The sequence below is a fragment of the Pogona vitticeps genome, chromosome 6 (assembly GCF_051106095.1).
Source record: "Pogona vitticeps strain Pit_001003342236 chromosome 6, PviZW2.1, whole genome shotgun sequence".
NCBI classification, from domain to species: Eukaryota; Metazoa; Chordata; class Lepidosauria; order Squamata; family Agamidae; genus Pogona; species Pogona vitticeps.
Window position 1 is genome coordinate 91638786 of NC_135788.1, and position 23796 is coordinate 91662581.

The window sequence follows — 23796 nt, forward strand, 5'->3', positions numbered from 1 at the left end:
GCCCAGAGTGCTTGAAGCACTGGGGGGTGGGTGGGCGGGCTATATAATCAGCATGCTTTTTTTTTTTTTTTTGGTTTTGTTGCATATTGGGCAAAATTCCATTGCACAGCTACATGTGAGCTGGAGTACCTGGCCACAGAGCCAGGGTCAGGAGTTCAGTTCCCCACTGTGCCTTTCCAGGAGAAGAGCCAGCCTATACACATAGCCTTGGGCAAGCTGCCACAAAGAAGGAAGAAACCACTTCTGACTAGTTTGTAGATAGGAGTCAACAGCAAGGGTCTCCATATCTCAGAATTCACTTGTTAGCGTAAAATTATTGTCACTAGCTGGCTCAGTAGCTCAGTAAGTTGCAGAGCCAGGGGACAGGAGTTTGATTTCCTGCTGTACTTCTTGGGAGAAGCCCCAGTCTGTGTGGCATAAAGCAAGCTGTACAGTCTTAGCATGCCACCAGAAGAAGGGAATAATAAGCCACTTCTGACTACTTTATACAGAGGATATCCTGGCAAGCATTGGAATAAGCTGAAATTGACTTTTGATAGTACACAATTATAATCAGTGTTTTATGTCCAGGGCCACATCTTGAATTCCCCAATCAGCATTCCCCCAATCAGCATGGCTATCCTGGCTAGGGGATTCTGTTGTTTTTTTGTCCCAAAACCAAACTTTTCCAAGTTTTGGTTCTCTATAAAGATACAGCAGAATCATACTGATGCCTGGATCATAACTTGTGGAAAGAAGAAAAAGTAGCAGGAAAAATGGCTGCCTTGACCCAAACAGGTCATCATTCAGATACCAGTATCTAAATGACTGTCTGCTTCTGAAGTGTATCCAACTCTCCTCTTGAACCCGTTGAAGCTTTTTTGATGTTTTTTGTTCCACTGGCCCAGAAGAGGAGGTCACGGGGCAGCTCAGGATATCGGTTCTTAAATGTCAAAGTCTGCAGGCTGAAGATAAACCACAAAGGGCTGGGGGATACAAGAGGTTGAGGCCACAATGGGTCATGGGGCAAGATACAGTTATGTGGTATTGGTGAATGTCAGTGTCAAGCCAGATCTTCAGTCATCAGGGCAATTTTTCTGCTGTGCCCCTTCAACCTGTCATCAACTCAGTCAATTTCCCACCCAGCCCCCTCCCCACTTCCTGAACGAAAAGCATTTGACTGTCTCTCATAAAAATGGTCAGGTCTTCAAAGCGCTCACTTTTTCCTTTGAGTTTTAAATGCTGCAGTAGCACATGTTACAGCTGTGAGGACTAGCCTCTTTTTCCAGAGACAGAAAAAGAAAGAGGGATGCGTGACAACCCGGACATCATTGCTACCCCTTTGAAATGTTATGGGTATGGAGAGTTCTGCTCATACTGTCCTAAAAACACACACAGCCATGCACATATTATAAATGGAATTTGTCAGTATTTGTCTTGTAAGAACTAAATCTCAACAAACAAATGAATATTTTCAAATACTGGGTGACTCCCATTGTTTGCCATTTTAATAGAATGAATTAAATCTACAGTATTGATAAATCCATTCCACATTGTCATTAATCCGGCATCACTTTGATTCAGTAGTTGTCCGATTGAAAAACTGTCTCAAGTACAAAGACATTTGAGTGCTGGTCCATGTAAAAGGAAACATGGTGGGGGTACAACATAAATGGCAGAGCAATTTGACTGACTCCATATATCTACAGTACTTTGGACTCAAGTGGCTTTCCACAAAAGTTCTGAGAAATATTCATTAAAGACCCTTAGTTCTCCTTGCAGAACAGGTGTCTCCAGGGAACATGATTACTTGTTCCATCATTCTTTGTTCCAGAACTCTTCATCAAACAAAGTGGTAAAAAATGAAGAGAGAAGCATAAAAATGCAAATTTTGGCTAGATGTCTTAAGCCATGAGATCTGCCATTTAACTTAAATGTAGAGTGCAGTCTTGATGAATTACTAGTAGGTGTGCCAAGGGGTTTAATGGGACTTATCTCTGGATGGGCAAGAAAAATAATAGTTCAGATGTCTCCTTCTTGTCTTAGGTGAAACAAGTTTTTTCCCAGGCATCCAGCAGAAGACAAAGAACATAGCTGTCATATAAGGAAAGGTGGAGCTTAAGCTTAAAGTTAAGAATCAGTTTGAAGTACATTGAGAGTATTAGTGCTTGTATATGTGGAAGACCTTATGGTTTAAAACATCCAGCCAAATTTTGGCACATGACACTTCTCTCCTCCTCTTTAAATTTTAACCCCTTGCCTGATGAATGTTTAGGAGAACTTGAAATACTATTGTAATACTATTGTGGATTTGTGGTTGGCCTGTCTGATAAAGGTATTATCTGCCTGTGGATTTTTAAATTTATTTTATTCTTATGGACCAACATGGCTTCCTTTGTTTTTGTAACAACAACGGATTAACAACTGACTCCTAAGGGGACTGTGGGAGGCTGCATCCAGTGCAGAGAATTCCTATTCTCTGGAGCGAATATCTTGGTTTGCCTCTTCCACCATGGTGGGGGGAAAGTCTTGCCTCTCCCACGGTGATCTTCCTGTGTCCTTGTTTGCTTGCTGTAAAATAGTGTGTCTTATCTATGTATGTATGTTATTACTTCTCAGTATTTTAAAATATGCAAATATTTTCTAAAAGAGGTATTACTGGTTAAAGAAACTTTACACCTGGTTTGTACGTACAGCAGAATCAAGTGATAGAATGCTAAGATAGTAGAATGGACTGGAGCACTTCAGTACAGCCTGGAGAACTGGACTTTAGAATGCCCCTACAGAATTACATATTCCCTACAGAATGAAAGTCAGCAGAAGGGTTGAGGTAAAACTTTTCTCTCTGGTGTGCTGGGGGGGGGGGGGGGGTTAAGGAATTTTTTTAAAAGAAGAAAGATTCAAAACTAGTGTTCTAAAATTGGAATCCATCTGAGTTTGAATGAGACTGACTTATGCCGTGGATGCACAATGGATGCCCCCTTAAAGTCCTAAAAACTAGAGCATGAGTTGTAGCAGATCTTGCCTCCTGCTGTGAGTCAATGCATCTGAGGGGTCAGTTATACATTATAGATAACACACCACTAGAAGAGAGGAGTCCATAGGTGCTGACTATGTGTGATAGTGACAGCAGGAGCTTTTGTATATAACATGCAGAATAGTTCTTTGTTTTGTGATACGTCTTCAGGCCATAAGCACATTCTTCCTTGTAAATCTGATTTCTTCTGTCACATCTCTTGAGCACTGACATGATTTCAGTTCTAATGACAGGTCATTTGTGATGTACAGTCATGGCCAAAAATATTGGCACCCTTATAATTCTGTCAGAAAATGCAATCCTTCTCTCAGAAAATTGTTGCAGTTGCAAATGTTTTAGTACTCACATGTTCATTTCTTTGCTTTATGTTGGAACAACACAAAAAACAGAGAAGAAAAGTCAAATCTGATACAATCCCGCATGGAAACCCAAAAATGCAATGGCCGAAATTATTGCCACCCTGTCTAAATAGTAAGAAAACATTCCTTTTCAAGCATGTGATGCTCCTTTAATTTGTATTTAGACAAACCTGTTGCAAGTGAGAGGTGTGGGCAATATAGTAATCACACTTGCAATCAGTTAAGATGGATAAAAGTTGACTTAACCTTTGTGTTGTGTGCAACACTGAGCATGGAGAAAATAATGAAGTGTAGAGAGTTGTCTGTGGATCTGAGAGAAAAAACTGGGGAAAAACATCAATAATCTCAAGGCTACAAATCAATCTCCGGAAATCTTTATTAATGTTCCTTTGTCCACTGTGCCCAATATCATCAAGAGGTTTACAGCCCATGGCAGTGTAGCTAACCTCTCTGGGTGTGAACGGAAGAACAAAATTACTGAAAAATTACAACTAAGAGTTGTTCGAATGGTGGATACAGAAGCCAGATTAACTTTTCAACAAATTCAAGCTGATTTGCAGACACAGGGTACAACAACACAGGGTACAACTGTGTCAGCATGCACTCTCTGTCACCATCTGAATGAAAAGGGGACCCAAGAGGACACCACTGCTGACATAAAGGCATAAAAAAGGCAAGACTGGAATATGCCAAAACCTATGTGACAAAACCACAATCCTTCTGGGAGAACGTACTGTGGACAGATGACACAAAAGTAGAGCCTTTTGGTCAAGGACATCATGGCACTGTTTTCATAGAAAAGAACACAGTCCACACAGCCAAAACATGGTGGAGGTTCAAAGATGTTTTGGGGTTGCGTTGCTTCTTCTGACACTGGATGCCTTGACTGTGTTAATGATATCATGAAACCTGATGATTACCAAAGAATGTCGGGGTGCAACATAGTGGCCAGTGTCAGAAAGTTGCATCTCCACCAGAGGTCATGGGTCTTCCAGCAGGACAATGACTCAAAACACACTTCAAAAAGCACTCAGAAATGGTTACAAACAAAAGCGCTGGAGAGTTCTGAAATGGCCAGCAATGAGTCCAGATCTGAATCCCATCGAACACCTGTGGATAGATCTCAAAACAGCAGTTGGGAGAAGTCATCCTTCAAATCTGAAGGCGCTGGAGCAGTTTCCAAAAAAAAGAGTGGTCCAAAATTCCAGTAGAGAGGTGTAAGAAACTCATTCGTGGTTACGGAAAGCGATTGATTTCAGTTATTTTTTTCCAAAGGGGGTGTTACCAAATATTAAGTTAAGGGTGCCAATAATTTTGGCCAGTGCATTTTTGGGTTTCTGTGTGGGATTGTATCAGATTTGACTTTTCTTCTCTGTTTTTTGTGTTGTTTCAATGCAAACCAAAGAAATGAACATGTGAGTACCAGAACATTTGCAACTGCAACATTCTCTGAGAGAATTGCAAGGGTGCCAATATTTTTGGCCATGACTGTATACTTTGGCCCTCACACCTAAATCCTATGAATTGCTCAGGTTGTACATAGGAGGGTTAAAACTGTGGTGGGGCTAAGGTGCACTACCTAATCAAGTTCTGCCCCCCAACTTTAACTGTTGCTCTGTGAATGTTGGCAGAACATTTGTAAGCACATTCAGCTGAATAAGCTTCCATTTACAAAACTTATAGGATTTCTGATACAAGAGCAGGGGCTCTGGATGGAAGGAGGTTTATAAGCCTATTCAGCCAAACTTGAGAGACCCAGTGTTTTTAAATTGTTGGCCTGGGATTGAGGTTCATATCCCTATTAAACTGTGAAACTCAATGAGTAATCTGAGATCAATTAATTTTTGTCAGCCTGACCTATCTTGCAGGCATGTTGTAAGGATACAGTGAGACAGAGGAAAGCTATACACGCTGCATTGAGTTTACCAGAGGAGAGATGGTGTATACAATAACCAATAAATGAATAATATAATATTAACAAACCAACTGAGGACCTTCGTTCTAAATGTGTAACGCTGTTTAGTGACAGCCAGAGACTTGATTGAAGAGCTTGTGTGTCTTCACATGTTTTTAGCTTTTATACTGTATATGTTGGTAATTGTTCCTGCTGATTCATGTATCTCTCCCCCTCTCCGCTTCCCAAACCTTTAGGCAAATAGTCCTCTTTTAATTTTTTTAAAGGGTACATGTATGTACCTACATGTTCAAGTGTCATATTTTTATTTTTATTTTTTTTAATCGCAGTCAAATGTTTTTAATGGAAAAGCTGCTCCACGGGATATGGACATATATTAGGTTGGGGATGTCACAGCCACCATTCAGTCAGCACCAGCAGCTACTGCTTCTGTCATTTTATACAGTGGATCTTTGCTTGTAGGGGTCTTCCAAAACCTGGACCTCAGTTCACCTCTTGTAGATGCTGTAAAATATATGTCTTTTTCTTCTGTGAATAGTGCCTTCAGAAGGAAACTAAACTACTCTTGGCACCCAAAGTCCCCCATCTGACCTGGAATCTGCCTGACATGCCACTGCTTTTATGCATTCCAAAGGATGCAGAATGCCCTCTGGAAGTCACAGGCGGAAATGGGTTTTCCTACAAGGAATTCCTGTTTCTCCCTGGCTCCTGTAGAATATGCTTCATACCACTAAAACTCTGTGGGCCCAGTTTATTTTAAGGCTTCTGGCTTGCTTCCTCTCCCATGAAAAATGTGTTATAATGGTGCATTGCACAAATTCGTCCTCCAAACTGGGACTTCAGATTGCATTAACATGGCTACAAATTGTGTGGTCTCTTGAGAGAGGAAAAAAAGGCAAGACAACAAAGCTCAGTGCTTTTGCTTTCGACCCAGATGCTGGCTGTCTTGTCTTGCAGGCAGAGAGAGGGAAGGCTTCTCATCTTCCTCTCTCCTCCAAACCCATAGGGCTTTCATGTTGCAAACAGCTGTACTCCAGATGGGCTTCAGACTGAGAAAGCATACTAATGCTCTTGGCAGTGAACACATGGTATATGAACATACATGTGTCTTTAAATACTTCTCATGACCATGGGTTTCCAAGATGCACGTATTTCATTCGCTTTTTTGTTGTTGTTTTTTGTTTTGTTTTTGTTTTCGCTTGGCAAAGCATGGCGCTACCCCAAGAAAGTAATCCTTCTGTTAGTTAACCATCTAAAGTCTTTCTGTCCAGTGTTTAGTTCTTTGGACTTGCAGTTTTGGTGTAGGTAGGATCAGATAAATGTGGAGGTGTTGGGCAAATATTATGCTGAGAACACATATTAAGTACATGGCAGGTATGACTACACCTTGCTCTATCAACATCTTTTGGTATCATAACATGTAAACATTCCTTCCTTCTCTGTTTTTTCCTCTTGGTTATTTTTAGACACTTGCCCTTCACAATACATATCCAGGGTTTACCTTTCCTCTCCTTTAGAACGCTGGCTGATAAAAAGGCTTCCATTAGGATAGTAAAATATAAGCTTTACTTGGAGAAATCTTATGTAGCAAACCCTGTGCAACAGAAGAGACTACACATAGAGCATGGTGTCGGAAAGCAGGTTCTGCTGGACAGTCAGCAGAGAAAAGGGCAGAGGTGGGAAAAGCTTCCAGAATTCCCTAACCGTCTTCTGGAGGCTGTCATTCCAAAAACAGTAATCTTCCCCCTCTCTGAAAGAGAAGCCATGAAAGTAAGGACAGAAGGCTCAGGAATGGAGTAGAATAGGCATAGAGTTGAGAAATCAAATCCAAAGGGATGGATAGTTAGAAGAAGCAGAGTCAAGAAGGAAAGGAGATGCTGGGGTTTTTTGGGGGGCGGGGGGGAGAAGAGTTAATAAGAGACAGATTGTGGGAGGGTAAGATTGCACAGAGTCAGAGGAAGGATCTGCTTGTATGTTGGGGACAGAAAGTGAGCAGGGCAGCTGCAGCTTAAAAAACAGGGTTCGAAGATGCCCCAGGGCCACCACGGAAGGGAGTTTAAAAAGCAAAGCCTGGGAAAGAGACCAGACCTTCAAAGAATAATGGCAGTGGTAAGGGCCTGGTCGAAAGCGGGACTGAGGGAAGACTTCTCACACAGCACGAGGTCGAGATGAACGAACGGTGTGCTGTTAGAAAGAACAGTGTGTATCTCTGCACATGTGTGCATAAGAACAGCAGGGGATGGGGGAGTGTTGGGTCAAATGAGCCAAGAAGGCACTGTAGTTTATATTTTACATATTTCTTTAATTGTCTGGATCTCTGTTCCCTTTGTTGAATCTTAGACATTGCTAACATCTCACCACCCAACCATTGCTTTAAAGCATGATTTTCTCTTGATGAAAAGACGCATGCCTTATTCCCCACATGCATACCAGTGCCATGGGGGGCATGTTACTTTCCCCTCATGGTAGGGTCATCTGAGGGTCATATGGAGAGTTGACCCTTGCCACAACCCCAGACAATAGGACATTGTGAGGACAGGGGGTGAATGAGAGAATACAATTATTTTCCCGGATTGGGCGGGGGGGGAATCTTCATTATAGATGTTGAAGAGGCTTTGGAGGGTAAGCAAGGTTACTGGAGTTGGTGGGTGCAAAACTGAAGGGGGTCACACACTGCTTCCGTCCCCTTCAACCCCCATGCCCAGAGATAAAGAACCTTTTATGGATGTACATGGCGTTGTGTTTTCCGCATGAAAGGCATGCTCGTTAGCGGTACTTTAAATAGCTTTTCAGAAAGACTAACGAAGCCTGGATGGGGGGTTGGGAGCAAGCAAGGACAGGCCTTGTTGGTGCTTTCCTTCATCCTGGACTATGGGGTCAAAGGGGAGCCTGAGAGCCATGCAGACTGTGGGGTGTCTGTAGTCTTGAGGGATGGGCCATGGAGGTCTCTGCATAAAGCCCCCCCCATGTTTTGTCAGCAAAGCAGAGTTGAGTCAAAATGTGGGGCAGCCCACAAATTAAAGAACTGGCAATCTTTTGTTTTGGTCCATTTTTATTCTGCTTTTCTGTCAAGGAGTCAGAAGGGCATGCGTGAGGTTGTTCTGTTTTGTGCTCATAAGAACTCTGTAAGGTAGAGTAGTTACTCTAAAAGCTGCTGAATGGAAGAGCTAGTGAAAAACTTGTGATGTGTTTTTAAGGCAGGTTAAACTTATCTCAACTACGCCATCATAGGCTGTACTGAATGATAGTTGTATGTTATGCTGACATTTTTTAAAGAAAGAGAGTAATGGGTAAGAATGAAGAGAAGTTCATCTTACTGAAAAATCAGAAAGCGGTATAAAGACTGTACTTTTTTTTAAGTGCCTGTTTGTCCTACAAATACAAAATGGCTTTATATTACCTGTGAGTACTTTGAGAGATGTAGCAGAATTGTCATGCTCGGTCCTCCACACATTCTGTAGAAGAAGGAGAGGGTCAGAATAATGAATTATGCAGAGATGTAGCAGCGAGACTCCTTTTGAAGCATTGTTTATGCAGAGATGTCAGCAGAGCTACCTATCCTTACATGAGGTTGTAGGTTGAATCTTGGCATGAGTTGCTGTACCAGGCTTTTGTCATTCCCTTAGAAGACAGCCATAACAACCATGTGTTGTATATGCATGAACATATTCTCCTCTAAAGTCAGATTATGGATACACTTGCAGTGAAAAGAAAGAAATCTGTTGTAGGCATGCACAGGCTCCCTTTCTGTTCAGATCTGCCCCATTGTACTCCCCTGACCATGTTGCAGATTAAGTGGAGAAAGAATTTAGGTGTGCAATGTTAGCATGGGGTAAAAATAGCTTTTCATAGACAGGTACTAGATGGTTTAATGGGTAGCCATACACACACGCCTTCTGTCAACATTTTCTGTGCAGTGTTTGGAGATCTTTTACATTGTGTACCATTGCTGGTAAATGCCTTAATTGTATGGAAGTGATTTATCAAATCTTACAAGATATGTATAAGTATATATTGACACTCTCCACCCTGTGCTTTTGTGACTCGAGGCATTGCTCCTAACGTTAGTAAGGATTCACCTCTTCTCTTTAATTGTAGATAAAAAATTATTGACACACAGTGGTTGTAGTCCTGTTTGTTATGCTTAAATTTTATTGCTTTTGAGCTGAATTGCCTTCACTTAAAAAATCAACATAAACATTATGCGTTGCACATAGAGTTGTGCAACTTGGCATGTAACAGAAAATGTCTATGGTGCTTTCTTAACCGGAGGCAGTTTGCCTTTGTATTATGCCAGCATGAAATTCCAGTATGTGTTTGGCCATTGGTAACGTTGGCATAGAAGGAGAAAACCAAAAACTGGTTTGTGAGAAGTAGAGATTTGTATGCAGTCAGGTTCTCCCTGAAGCAAAGGAGCACAGGCATCATGAGGGAAGGCTAGTAGCCATGCTCCTATTTTCCCCCTCCACGGTTTAATATAGACATGGAAGAGTTACTAAATCCATAGCACTTTTTGGGGGTGGAAAACGTGCCTCTGGATTTAATGTGAGGAAGAAATGTATCAGCTATTAAATTTGGAGAACATCACATGAGACTATTGCATGGTGCCATCTCTTTCAGAAGTGCGGTTGGCACTGGAATATCTCAGGCCTTCTCTGTAAGAAGACATGCCTGCTCTGGAATCCCTTCCCTCCGGAGGCCCTCTTAGCTCACTCCTTCCCAGCCAGTCATCAAAATAACTTCCTATTTAACAGGGCTTAGACATTGCTGCAGGGGCTTGAGGAATAACTTCAGCGTACTGCTCTTTGCCCTTGTTGGCAGATGTAATCTATTATGCTTTGGAGTTATGCTGTTTTAATGTGTTCATTTTATAGAATGCAGACCACAGAGAACTTGAACTGCCTAGTAAACTGAAGTTTCAAATGAAGGTTTAAGTAAACAAAGTGACACTGAAATAGAATTTTCAGGACTGTTTGTGTCTGATCAGTAGATGCTTTTGACCAGCATCCAGAAGTGAGCTCTTGCTATCTTGCTAGGATTCTTTATGTGGCCACCTGAAACAGAGGATTAGGCATTAGGATTCTTGGTTCTGACTTGACAGTTTGTGCTCTTTTATTGGATGCAGAGTTTTCCTTTCTAGGACTGACCTCTCGGCTCTGGTTTTTCTTGCAGGGTACATCCCTAGCTACTTGGACAAAGATGAGCAGTGTGTTGTATGTGGAGACAAAGCCACGGGGTACCACTACCGATGTATTACCTGTGAAGGCTGCAAGGTAACAAATGCTTGGAAAGGAGCAGCTCAGCTGGATTATCTCGCCCTAGAGTGGCTCACTAGAAAGAAGTGTGCTCTTTGGATGACAGTTCTGTATTTCATGAATCCACTGGATGATCACAGGGAGCTGTTGTCTGGTGACACCGCACTGGGGTTGTGTTTTTTGTTACAGGAAACGATGCAAGGCACTTTGCCTTTTTGGTAGAGGGAAGGTCAGAGGGTGGGGCAAGTGAGGAGCCCATAAGATTTTGGCCAACTAAATGAGCAGGAGTCCTCTCTGCTTCAGCTGTCTTCTGGCCAAGGTTCCTTGAGCAGTATGGAAGGATGGACTGAAGGGTGAACAGAAAAATGAAGGATGTTATGTTTCTCTTCCACAAGCTATAAAGGTACGTGGAGCAAGTGAAGCCAGGTTTTGATAGTAGTGGAAATTAGGACAGTCATTGTTTTACACAGCACCCAGTAACATATCTTGAAAGCAGTAAATAAGAAAATGTTTCAACTGTGAGAGAGAGGATTTTGAAGAAAAAGTACAGATAGCTTTTGCAAGTTGAGTGAGCAGATTTTAGATGGGGAGATGAGGGTGGAAGAAATAAGTTGTGTGGGAGAGCTGAGCAAGGCAGCCCTGGATGTTATGGGTCCTGCAGCCACAAAAAATCCAAATTGCACCCCTTACATTAATTAAACAGAGAGGGGCAATCAATCAGAACATGCTCCTGCAGAACCCTCTTTGTCGTGACTGGGCACTCAGCAAGGACATTGCTGTTCTCATTGCACCAGAGATCATGTTAGTGTATCATGCTCTAAGAGAGCAGACCTATCTCTCACTCTCTTGTCCTTCGTGGTACAAGAAATCCATTACTTGAGGTGAGTAAGAGCACCTCACCTTATCCTGCAAGAGGGTAATTTCTGAGTCCAATAGGAAAGGAATATATGGAAAGAATAAAGAAAAAGAACAGAAGTTAAAGAGAGAGGAATCATAAAATGTGGGCAGAAAGACAGAAGGAGGCTATGCAAGACAACAGCAAAAAAAGGTTTGTGTTTTCTACCCCAGCATTGATTTGTAGGTATTGCTCTGAACACAGTTCTTGAGTTTTCTGGGCATAGCATGTGAGTTTCCCAGGCAAAGAATTTTTGGATTTTATTTATTTTAATTTTGTGATGCTGATTGTAGCTTAGACATTGAGTTCTCTTTACTCTCTCTCCTTTCACTTCTGTATTCATTTTGATATAAAAATTAGACTCACCCACCAATACTTTATAAGCAAACAGAGGTACATGTTTTATGAGCATATCCATGTTTCATCTGGCTCATAGAATGCAGAATTCTGCTCCTGGAAATTACTGGAAGAATATCCTTTTCTGGCATTTCAGTCTGGTGAGAAGTTGTACGGATTTTGTTTGGATGGAGAAGGGCGTACAGGGATCAATAGGAGAATCTGCATGGAGATTTGTGTCCACCCACCAATTAATTTTAAATAAAAGCAGTCCCACTGCCTTATTTTAGTGCCTGATTTTAGTGCTGAAATTAAAGATGAATTTATATGTGCAGTTTATAATGGAGAAGTACACCTGACCAAATAATTTTTTTCACCTGTTCAGTAGCTGTTTCTCTTCCTTCTACCTTTAAACTTAGTAGTTTCTGCTTCTGAGGCTTGCCGCTTGACTTCACAGAAGTTAATGGAGACACCCCCTCCATTTTCTTTTTCACACACTACCATTGAGGTTTGAGAATTGCTCTCATATGATCTGACATTGTGTTGCACTGGATAGTATCTGCAAAAAGTGAACCATGTGGGCTCAGCAAAGGATTTGCTTCCATCTCACAGAAAGGTATCAGATTGTAAACCAGAACTCCTGGGTCCTGTTTTGAGGTCATATGAGGGAAAGAAGTATAAGTGCACTCATTTCCTCTTGGCAGAACATGCTCCTGAAATGGAACTTGCTAGTAGCATTGCCACCAGTTTCTTTGTAAAGACATTTTTTTAAACCAAAAAGAGGAAAGGAAGAGAAAAATGAACAAAACAGGAAAAGAAAGCCCAGGTGTATATTGTAAAAAATGTAAATTTGGACTCCATAGTGCAGTCAAAAGGTGTTTTAGTGCCCAAGGCAGAATATCCATATGTTGGAGGTTTTGGTTCCTGTTATGTGTACCCAGAATCACTCACTGGGTCGGACTGCTGGCTCTGCATGCATGCAGCAATTAAAGATGGATCCTGAGTCTGAAAAACATGAAGAATAAATGGCAGTTTTGGACTTCCTTTGTGGAAGGAGTGGGGAACCCTTGGCTCTTTAGATTTTTTGGACAAAGTCCTAGATTGCCCTGCTAACATCTAGGATGGGTTGTGCAAGAAACATCTTGAGGGCCTGAGGTTTTCAGTCCCTGTGTTTAGGGTTGCATGGTATGCTGATCCAGCTTATGCTTCACCCACTAAGATGTTCTTCTCCATAAGCCTTGCTAAAGAGAATGGGAGAAGTACAAAAGCACAGTAGTAGGAGGAAAATGTTCTAGTGGATCTAGTCCTCTATTTATCAGCTCGAGGTCAAGCAGCAGCACTTTGGACCTTCCTCCTCTATGGTACCACAATGTCTCGAGCCAGCCTTGAACACTACGTTTCCTCAAGTTCCCCAGTCTGGTCCCTTCCAGGTGTTTTGAACTGCAACTCCAGTGCTATTTGGGAGCCAAACTTAATTGGGCTTTTGGGAGCTGTTGCCCTAGACATTTGGAGGGTGTCAAGTTGAGAAAGGCAGATCAGTGCACACAAGCTAGACTTCCCACTGAAAAACACCATTGACCCTCATTGTCAACAGAGACAGAATGAGATAACTTTATCTCTGACTTATGTATATTCCTGGAATTGCTGTTTACAATAGCAGAGGGATCAGTTTAATATAGCAGAAAAGATGACATTGATAGAACTGCAGCAGAACTTTACCCACTTTGTTCTATTACAAGAGCAGATCGGTAGACAAGTCATTGGGTAGATCTTGGTTTGGGAAAGGAAGTGCCGACAGCCTGTCTTCCTGGGGCTGCTTAGTTCTCATTTCATTCTCCCCACACAGGGCTTTTTCCGACGAACCATCCAGAAGAACCTGCACCCAACTTACTCTTGCAAATACGATGGCTCCTGCGTCATTGACAAGATCACCCGCAACCAGTGCCAGCTCTGCCGATTCAAGAAGTGCATTGCCGTTGGCATGGCCATGGACTGTAAGGGCATTGTGCCCACTATAGAGGGCTGTGGGGGTTGGAAAGATGAGGAAGAGGGTAATCACAGTGCCTTATCAGAGACACCATGAGAAGGAATAGGGCCAAGAACGGGCAGGTGTTTGGGTGACCAGGGGTGGGATGTATGGTGCTTGGTGTATAGACTTTTAATTTTTATATATGCAGCCCTTGAAGGGTCATGAGGGCATCAAGGCTTTTAGCAGGTGCCCCAGAATTGTATAAGGTGTTGTAGGAGTCTGCCAATCAGAGTGCCTTCCCCCTAAGGCTGTTGGGCACACTGGTGGTAGCAGAGAAGGACTGCAGGTTGCAACAGGCACCTCACAGGGTTCTAGTTGGCTATGTGTGAGGCCCCACCTTCCATTCACACCTCTCCATTCTTCGCCACCTCCTAGTGGTGCTGGATGACTCCAAGAGGGTAGCCAAGCGGAAGCTGATTGAGGAGAATCGGGAGAGACGACGCAAAGAAGAAATGTTAAAATCCCTTCAGCATCGGCCAGAGCCAAGTGCAGAGGAATGGGAGCTGATCCACATTGCCACAGAGGCACACCGCAGTACCAATGCCCAAGGCAGCCACTGGAAACAGAAGCGGAAATTCCTGGTAAATGTGGTGGTGGTGGACACAATAAGCAATGTTGTGCCAGAGAGTTGCTCCTAGCTTCTCGGAGAGTTTGGGGGGGGGGGAGACCTTTTTGGACCACAGCTCCAAGAACCATGCCCAGTGATTAGACAGGATGGCTTGGTCTGTGGCTGTCAGCACTGTTACACTTAGGCTCCCTGCCCTCATCTCTGAATATTCTTATTGAGTGTCCTGGTTTGTTACCACAGGTTAGTTACTCCTCTTGCCTCTTGATCTGTACCAGCATGTTGTGAAAAGGTAGGTCCCAAGGAGTGGAGTGGGAGGTCAAGAGCATTAACAAGTTGGGGGCTACTAGAACACCGGTCGCTCTAAAGCAGGGGTCTCCACATTTTTCACAGTGAGGGCCACATAATATATTTTCCATATTTTCGAGGGCTGAAGGAACGCACGCATGCACGCACTTCCGCCCACCTGCATGACCTTAAGCAAGCCTCAAAGTCCCCAGGTGCCCCCAGAAGAAGCTTCACTGACTAAATAGCTCAGTGAGTTAAGTGTCTGGCTGCAGAACCAAAGGTTGGGAGCTCAATTCCCTACATTGCCTTCCATGAGAGGAGCCAGCCTTTGTGGCCTTGGGCAAGCTGCAAACTCCCCAGAAAAAAAATGATAAGCCATTTCAGAGTACATTTTACCTAGAAAACTCTGAAAAGAGTCAATGTAAGTCAGAAGCGACTTGATGGCACATTATTATTACTTATTGTAATAAATCTTATACATTTTGTTTCCAACACATTTAATATTAGTTCTCAGTACTAGATCTTGTTGAAAGCAAGTCAGTACATGAAAAGCCATTGAGATGGTAAAACCAAACCAATTCACACTGGAGAGGGCTAAACCACTTTGCACATTAAAAAAAAATCGAACATACTAGGAAAAAGAATTAATAGACTTGGTGTCTTTGTGAAATATTTGTTCTCTGTGTGTGGAAAAACAAAAAGGGATTCAGTTGTGTAGTTTTCCATTTCTAGCACAAAACTGTATAGTCTATATTCATTTTTATTATTGTAAATATATGCATTTTTTCTTTTCGTCAAGGGTCTATGTGATGATAGCTTTATTTCAAATGTGTACTCTCTGAAAAACCTCATTACAGAGTAAGGGTAATAAATGCAAATTTTGCATTATGGGACAATATATTCATATATATTTTTTCTGAAGCAAAAAATGGAATCCAACAATTATTGGGTTAAGGCTTCAGTTTTATGATATTCCAAAGACTTCAGTTTACTTAGGTTAATATTTCTGTCTCAACTAGTACTAGTACTGTTATGCCTAGACACCATGAGAAAAATCTGCAGTTCTTGAACTGCGTTTGTGTCTCCAGAGATTTAACAGCAGTATATGGAGATGAGAAATAAAAAAGCTGATCAGCCCGATTTTTCAGTTAAAACTAAACATGAGCCCCCCCTCCCCTGCTCAACATGAGATAATGTTGGGTATTCTTGGCAATCCAATTCACATCTCTAGGACTATCTTCAATAGTTTCCTTGAGTGATGCTTATTCCTTTAGAGTAGTAACCCTGGCTATTGCCTTCTGCACTTTTGTTTAGACCAGCGATTCCCGACCTTGGGTAACCTAGGTGTTCTTAGACTATAATTCCCATAAGCCTTCACCACTAGCTATGCTGGCTGGGGTTTCTGAGAGTTGCAGTCCAAGAACACCTGGGTACCCAAGGTTGGGAACCAGCGGTTTAGACAAAAGTCAAGCTCTTCCTCTGTCTGTCTCTCTCTCTCTGTGGAAGTGCCTACTTTCAAACACTGGAAGTGTCAATGAACAGAGGATTATTGGAGGTGGAGACTATCTTGGCAAGGCGATTGAATTGAGTCTTTCTGAGGAGTGATTTAAATTAAATCCACCCTGCTGTCAGCAAGTTTTCCTCTTCAAATACTTTTTGAACTAGGCCTTAATGACAACTAAGAGGGACTGGAACCATAGAGTGTATTTTTTTTTCTTTTTCTTGATTAGAATTTGATAGGATGCCAGAAGCTGGGCAGTAATGATTTGAAGATCAAACGCAGCCCATTGACTATTAGTTAACCACCCCTAGTTTTTGTCCTTTCCCTTTTATCATAGTGTAGGGGCTCAAGGCAGCCCACAGGAAGATCAAAAAGCCAGCCAGAGAGAGGGAGAGAGAGATGAAACACAATACAGGCAGGCGAAATTACTTGTAAGTCAGTGGGACATATGCAAGCATATGTATGACTTTCTAGATGAAATCAGTTTTATTTAAAACTACTTCATATCTGTTGTGCCCATAGGTGATGTATACATTAGAATAGACTTTTTTAAAAAAAGAACATGAAAAATTTAGTCTTGGCACTTGTAGCAAGCTTAGACATCAGCATATATGGTAATAGATCTAGGGCCTCCCAGAAGATTTCTCCTCCTCTTCCAGCTTAGCAAATGATTCAGATCTGCAGAGGGGCCTTTGAAGGGTTAAACTGACTGAGCAAAGGGACACAGCTGTGACCTCTTCTCTCTGTCCAAGGGCAGATGGGCCAGAAAAACCCTGACCCAGCCCCTTCCCTTCTCTTCCCCCCTCTTTTTTAGCATGGCTGGGATCCTTGATTTGCAGTGCCCTCTGCTGGCCACGGTCAGTTAGTGCCAGGCCAGGTCAGGACATGGAGGTCACAGGAAGTGGGGTTTTCAAGTAGGGAGAGGAAATCAAAGGCTGACATGCTGAGTGGAAGAAATATTCCTCTCTTACAAACTCTTCTCCTCTATAGAGGTTTAAAATGCCGAACAAAATCCTTTCTAAATGTGGGAGGGTCAAAAAACTGACCAGATAAACTTTTCTGGAATTCAAGCCAGGGATTCTGGGAAAGCATCTTAGTACACTTATAATGCTGAAGCTAAGCAGGCCCTGCTCTTTTAAGCTCTTCCGCTGGAAGAACAAAATGTACACCACATTGTGCCCTGTCGTAAAGGAGCAGTCGACCACATTTACACCCCCAATATTTCATCAGGATTTGTCCATATACTTCCATTGTCTTTGACAGCACTGTTTGTCCTTAGTAGCAAAGCCGATCTTGAGGTCCCCGGGACTCTGGCACCCATCCATTCAAGCTCTGCAGTCAGAGTTCAGGAACAGTCCCTGTCATCTTAACTACCTCTCATTCAGAGTTTAGAAATTACTCATTTGAACTACAACTCCCAGAATGTTGGCAAGGAAGTTCTGGGCGCAGTCGTCTAAAAAACCCCAAAAGTTTCCTAGCTCTGCCTCTGTTTGCAAGGCCATTGAGGCACCAACACCAAAACTGTAAGCCCTCGCTCTTCCCTCTGTGCAAGCCAGGGAGGTGAGAGCTGGTTTCAGTGCTCAGCTTACAAAGTACTCCCATGCACTTTGGGAAGGGAACCTCAAAATCTTCCTCCCAGAATTTGACTTGAGAGAGGCAGAAGGAAAACTCCAAAAGCTGCTCTCTTGTCCTTTTAAAGCCCTTGAGTGCTGTGTGAAAATGAGGGTGATTCTTTTCTCTCCCCAGCAGTAAGGTTTGGAGGAAAGCTTAGCAAGGGAAATGGCAGATCCCTAATCTTTGCAGTTGTGAGAGCTGGGAATTTGCACGAGGAAAAGGAACTGAGATTCTCAGGATCGTAGCATCTGCATTTGTACAGTATGATAGCAGAACAATATAAATAGTTTTCCATAGGGTGCTGTTACACTATGAAAATGAATTGGGAGGTGGATCAGGGTTTTCGAAGTCACAAGGTAGTCACGTTGCTTTTTTTGGGTTGGGGTGTAGGTCCCCTTGGGAAAACTTTTAATGTGTTATCAAATGCTGTATATTGGTGAAGGGGGGCTACACAGGCTTTTAGAATCATTGCATTTGAAGTTTTGTCCTGCCCTCACCCCACCCCCCCTACGCTGGCTGCCTCTCACAGCCACGAGCCAGTGCTTCTGTGATGTTATTTTTAATTATTACTGTATTATGATTAATTACATTCTTACAATGTGGGATAGCACTAGTTTAGTATGAGAGACAGGGGGGAAAATTAAAACAGACGTTTCCCTGCAGTCTGGCACATGCACATGGAGATGGATAGATGCACATACGCGTGCACACTGGGGGTGGAGGAGGAGAGGAGTGATGGCACTGGCAGCAGGCCTGGGGAGGCATAGGAGGAGTGAGTGGCAAAGAGAAACTGACCAAAGACATTGACAAGGTTCTCAGCTTTTACACACACAATTTAAAATCAAGGACCCTCTTGGTTCCCAGAAAAATACCTCACTTTCCAAATAAAAAACACACTTCACTGGTTTAAAAAAATCCACACTCCTGTGCATCATGTAGTTGAGTTTTATTGAAATTGATTTTAAATTTGCTAGACCTGATTCAAAAATGGGGTGTGTTTTTTTTGGACGTGTAACTAAGCCCTTAGTAAAGTTGAACCGGTTGAGGGGGAGAGAGGAAATATTGAAAGCTAGGATATCTTTGTACAATTCTGAAATGAGGGTGGTTTTCCTATGGAGGGAGGAGAGATTGAAATCACCTTTCAATGGAAACTAATTTCTGCTCATCTTGTCTTCTCACTCCCAGCCCGAAGATATTGGTCAGTCACCAATGGCCTCCATGCCTGATGGGGACAAAGTAGATTTGGAGGCATTCAGTGAGTTTACGAAGATCATCACCCCAGCCATCACCCGTGTAGTGGATTTTGCCAAAAAACTGCCCATGTTTTCAGAGGTAAGCAATGAGTGGGTAGTGCCAGAATACCCACTCATTGGAAGAACAGCAGGAGAAAATGTTCATGGTTTTTGAACTCACTGAGAGACCCAAACAAGAATGAACCTTCTCCTTACACTGCTCAGAATCCTATTGGTTATTTATGCCACCATATGTGCAGTGGCATAAGTTGCAGGGGCAAATGGCTGCTACTTAACCGGTCATGCTTGTATTCCTGGCCATGTACCAGTTGTGTGATTTGGCACACACTGAGGAATGTAAGTAGTGACTTGTTAACCAGTGGCGTTTGTTGCTGTGATTTATGTTATTGCACTTAACACTGGCATAAATTATGAATAGGATTCTGGTGAAAGACAGTAAGAAGAATAGCCACCATACTGGAGCCAGCCTGTCACTTTCTCTCACTCTTAATGGGTGGAGTGTTAGCACGAAATATTAAAACTACATTTTCACTCCATTCCTTCTGCCTCCAAAACTGTGGTTTCAGAAAATTTTGTCCCACCTGCAGTTTCCTACCTTCCCTACCTCAGTACCTTGTATTTCCTAATCTCTCTCTTCCTGCATTCACAACCTTTATAGATAAAATGAATGAGAAGAACAGTGGTCAGATTCTGGGGTGGTGTTGGTGTTTTGATAGGTATGTCTTCACTAGATCTTGTTATACAGCTTGTTCTGTGGGGCAAGTACAAATGTGTAATCGGATGCGTGCTAGATTTCTATCTGTTTATCAGGTTGAATTGCTAATGGATTGCACTGACCTGGGAAGGCAGTTTTCATGATCGTTTTTGGTAGTGTTAAAAGATGCTCTTAATTTTCAAGTCAGAAGGTTTTTACTTTCAGTAGATGTTGCTTTCATCTTTCTTTCTGATTGGCTAGGATAAACCCTATGATCAGTCCTAGATATTCTACCCTCCCTTCAAATAGCTACATTTGCTTTTTCTTTAATAGATGCATATTGCTAGGTAAGATTTATTTTGTAGTTTCATAATATTATCACACTCATTCTGTGACTTCCGATTGGCTGGATTCAGTGTATGAAGGAGAAAACCCTAACCATGTGGAATATGGCAACAGATGAAAATTGAAAGCAGCAGTAGATTAGACAGACAGACAGACAGGGAGGGAGGGAAGGAGGGAGGGAGGGAGGAAAGTTGTCTCAAAAATCAGTCTCAAAACTCAGTGGGTGACAATTTAATACAGCCTTATTGATGTGATGGAGAAAATCCAGAGTTATGAATTTCCTTATAAATTAAGACCCTGGTTTGAGTGCCTCCCTTAAGAAATGTGAAGCTAGTTTTCCATAAAGTACCAAGCCCTTTTTCAGCATTGACACTTCAGTTCTCAACCCTTCAGAGAGTAGTTTTCTGTTTTTTACTTTACTATTATATTTAATTCATTTTATTTAACTGCATTAAAGACACATTTAGTGTTTAATATGTCTGTGCAAATAGTAATTTAGCAGTTGTAAGCTGTCTTGTATGCCTATAGAGTGAAAGAATGGCTACAAAGAAATAAGCAAGCTAATGACAAGAACCAGGCAGACCAGTCCAAGGAGAGGTGGCAGGAAGGTTCTAGGAGCAATGAAGAAAGCAGAGAATGCATGTTACTGCAGTAACCTGCTACTCAGGCATTGTCCTTTGTTCCTCATTGTTGTCCTTTGTTCCTCATTTAGATTTGATTCACACCCAAACTTCATGGCCATCTTGGTCCTGGGACCAAATCTTCCTTGTTAAACTGCGACCTTTGTCCTTGCTGTGGTCTTCCACATTAGTTCTGTACAATGTGGAAAAGCATTCTGTTACTTGTCAAGCTGTGTCCCCTGTACAAAACACACCTTTCTTTGCCTTTAGCTGCCTTGTGAGGACCAGATCATCCTTTTGAAGGGCTGCTGCATGGAGATCATGTCACTTCGGGCAGCTGTGCGCTATGACCCTGAAAGTGAGACTCTGACACTAAGTGGTGAGATGGCTGTCAAGCGGGAGCAGCTAAAGAATGGCGGCTTAGGTGTGGTGTCAGATGCCATCTTTGATCTGGGCAAGTCCCTCTCTGCCTTCAACCTGGACGACACGGAAGTGGCATTGCTCCAGGCTGTACTGCTGATGTCCTCAGGTACTGTAAGCTGATTGGATATGTTTTCAGTATGTTCTTCCTCCTCCCCACAATCAACCCCATAAGAATATACAGCACTTATTCATATTTAGATGCACAAGGTCTGTCCAAGTGAGTGTTGTCTGCCGCGGTTGACACTGGTTTTCTGGGTGTCATACCATAGTCTTTTCCAATTCTATCTGGAAGATGCAGGAGATTGGCCCTGAATCCTGCTGAATGCGATGTGATGCATGTGCTTTACCACAGAGACCTTTAAAGGGTGCAGACTTGCCCTAATTTGTGCCGAGGCTCCTGAACCACTGCTGTACAACATATCTGGGATGTGTTTGGGTATTAGGTGAAGTCAATGTATTCATGGAGGAGCAAGGAGAAAGATAAATATAAGATAGAAAAGAAGATGTCCACTTAATGGCTAAGTCAAAAATTTGTACGTTAGAGTGCAGTGGCTACTGTCCACTGCCCAAATAAGGTTAGGGTGGCAACCAGAACCTCCTTATCATTTGAAAGACCCCCAGGTTGCCAAATCTTCTGTGGCTCAGACTGTATGATGCAGGCAATACATCCTGGGCATAACAGGGTGGCAGGTTTGGAGGCCTGGTGGGTAGAGTAATATGGTGCCTACTTGGGGCAAAAGAGACACCCAGCCAGTTTTGGGAAAACCCATTTGTTGCCTGGCCACCAGAGTGCATAGCAAGTCACCAGATTTCTGAACTCGGGCCAAATACAGAAGAAAAGTAGGAAGCTGTTTTTTCTTAACTCTAGCTGCTCAATCTGAAATTATACAATGGTACCTTGATTTACGAACTTAATCTATATTGGAATGGTGTTCGTACGTCGAAAAGTTCGTAAGTCGAGGCAAACTTTTCCATAGGAATGCATTGAAAACCATTTAATCCGTTATCTGCTGTTTTTGTTTGTATGTCGAGGCGCTGTTTGTAGATAGAGGCATTAGTTCCCATAGGAACTAATGCAAAGTTGGTTAATCCGTACTCTACCACTAGGGGTGAATTTTTTTTAATTTTTTCTTCTTTTGACCTAAGATGAACTTAGGTCAAAAAAAGGGCAGGAAACTTTTTTCTCTCTTTTTTGGTTCATAAGTCGATGCTCCGTTAGCAGGTTGAAGCAACTTTTTGCGAACGGAGCCGTTCGCAACTTGAATCGTTTGCAAGTGGAGATATTCGTAAGTCAAGGTACCACTGTACTTGTTTCTCTTCTAAAGAAAGAATGGGAGCTAAAACCGGCCTGATCTCTCTCCCCTTTTCTGTTTAACTTGCAGACCGCAGTGGGCTGATCTGCGTTGACAAGATTGAGAAATGCCAAGAGACCTACCTGCTGGCATTTGAACACTACATCAACTATCGCAAACACAACATTCCCCACTTCTGGCCCAAGCTCCTCATGAAGGTGACCGACCTGCGCATGATTGGGGCTTGTCATGCCAGCCGCTTCCTGCACATGAAGGTGGAATGCCCCACGGAGCTCTTTCCCCCACTCTTCCTCGAGGTCTTCGAGGATCAGGAAGTCTAGGGTGTGGGGAAGGAAGGGGCAAACAGGGTGGCATGGGAGAATTGGGGACATGGGGCAGTTTGGGACTGGGGCGATGTCTGGACTTGGGCCACAGCGCCCCCACCTCATCACCTCGGACATAACAGATTTTCAATTTTTTTTTGTTCTGTTTTGTTGTTTTTGTTTTTCTTTTCTTTTCTTTTTCATTTTGTTTTTCTAAATATTGCACGTCAGCATCAGTGAATCACATGGATGGGGAGGCCAGGGGCATTGTCGATAGGGGTTGGGCCACCACAAAAATGGTTGAACTATACAAAACCTCCGTTGTAAGGTAGGCTTGTGCGGTAGCCAACACTTTCTTTTGTCTAGGCAGACTTTGAAAAAATAAGTGGGACGTGTGTTTCCCACTACTCTCTCCCCCCCCCGCCACACCCATGTGTCTTGCTTCCTTTGATCCCATGCTGTCTCTAAGCTATCTCTGCAGGGTGAGATATCCATCCATCTTTAATTTTTACACAATATTAAGAGGAGGAATCCAAACCACATTTTACCCATTTCCCTCCAAAATGGAAGAAAAAAAACCCTTTGTTCTATTTTTCCCATTAAGAAAGAATTTTCCTGGCCCCACAGCACTGGAAGCAGTTGGCACCTCTCTCCCTTAGCCCTGATCAAACCTCTCTCGTTTAAATGGACTTGATTACCAATATATATAAATATATATATGTTTCTTTTGCACATAACAGTCCCAGGAAACGTCAGAGTGTGTTTGGTTGTTTTATTCTTGTCTTCATTTTCTTCTAGAACTTATAGCATTTAGTTACCCTCCCTGGGAGGCTAAAATATAAAATGCACTTTTTTTGTAAAAGAAATAAAGTTTTTTTAAAAAATGAATGAAAGAAAGAAAAGGAACTGAGAGAGGAAGAGAGAAATCCTATTAAATTATTGGGGAGGCAGGGGGGCAGGGGGAGGGAAGTTACAGATTTGGCAAAAAAATAAATAAATCACAAATTGAGGCTCGAGGTCCAAGGTGAAGGACGAATGCACTTTGAAAAACAGAGACTCCCCCTTTCCACTCC

The 23796-nt window shown here is 42.5% G+C and overlaps 1 protein-coding gene across 1 annotated transcript in view; it reads left to right on the forward strand.

The window, feature by feature from the left end:
- The window catches only part of THRA (thyroid hormone receptor alpha), a 134847-nt gene extending 111524 nt beyond the window's left edge, over window positions 1-23323 (forward strand). The window contains exons 4-9 of the mRNA XM_073004239.2: window positions 10463-10563; window positions 13623-13770; window positions 14181-14386; window positions 18959-19105; window positions 20956-21214; window positions 22491-23323. Of these exons, the coding sequence (XP_072860340.1) occupies window positions 10463-10563; window positions 13623-13770; window positions 14181-14386; window positions 18959-19105; window positions 20956-21214; window positions 22491-22741 (1112 nt within the window). The 3' untranslated portion in view covers window positions 22742-23323. The remainder of the gene's footprint in view (window positions 1-10462; window positions 10564-13622; window positions 13771-14180; window positions 14387-18958; window positions 19106-20955; window positions 21215-22490) is intronic.
- Window positions 23324-23796: the final 473 nt, after the last annotated feature.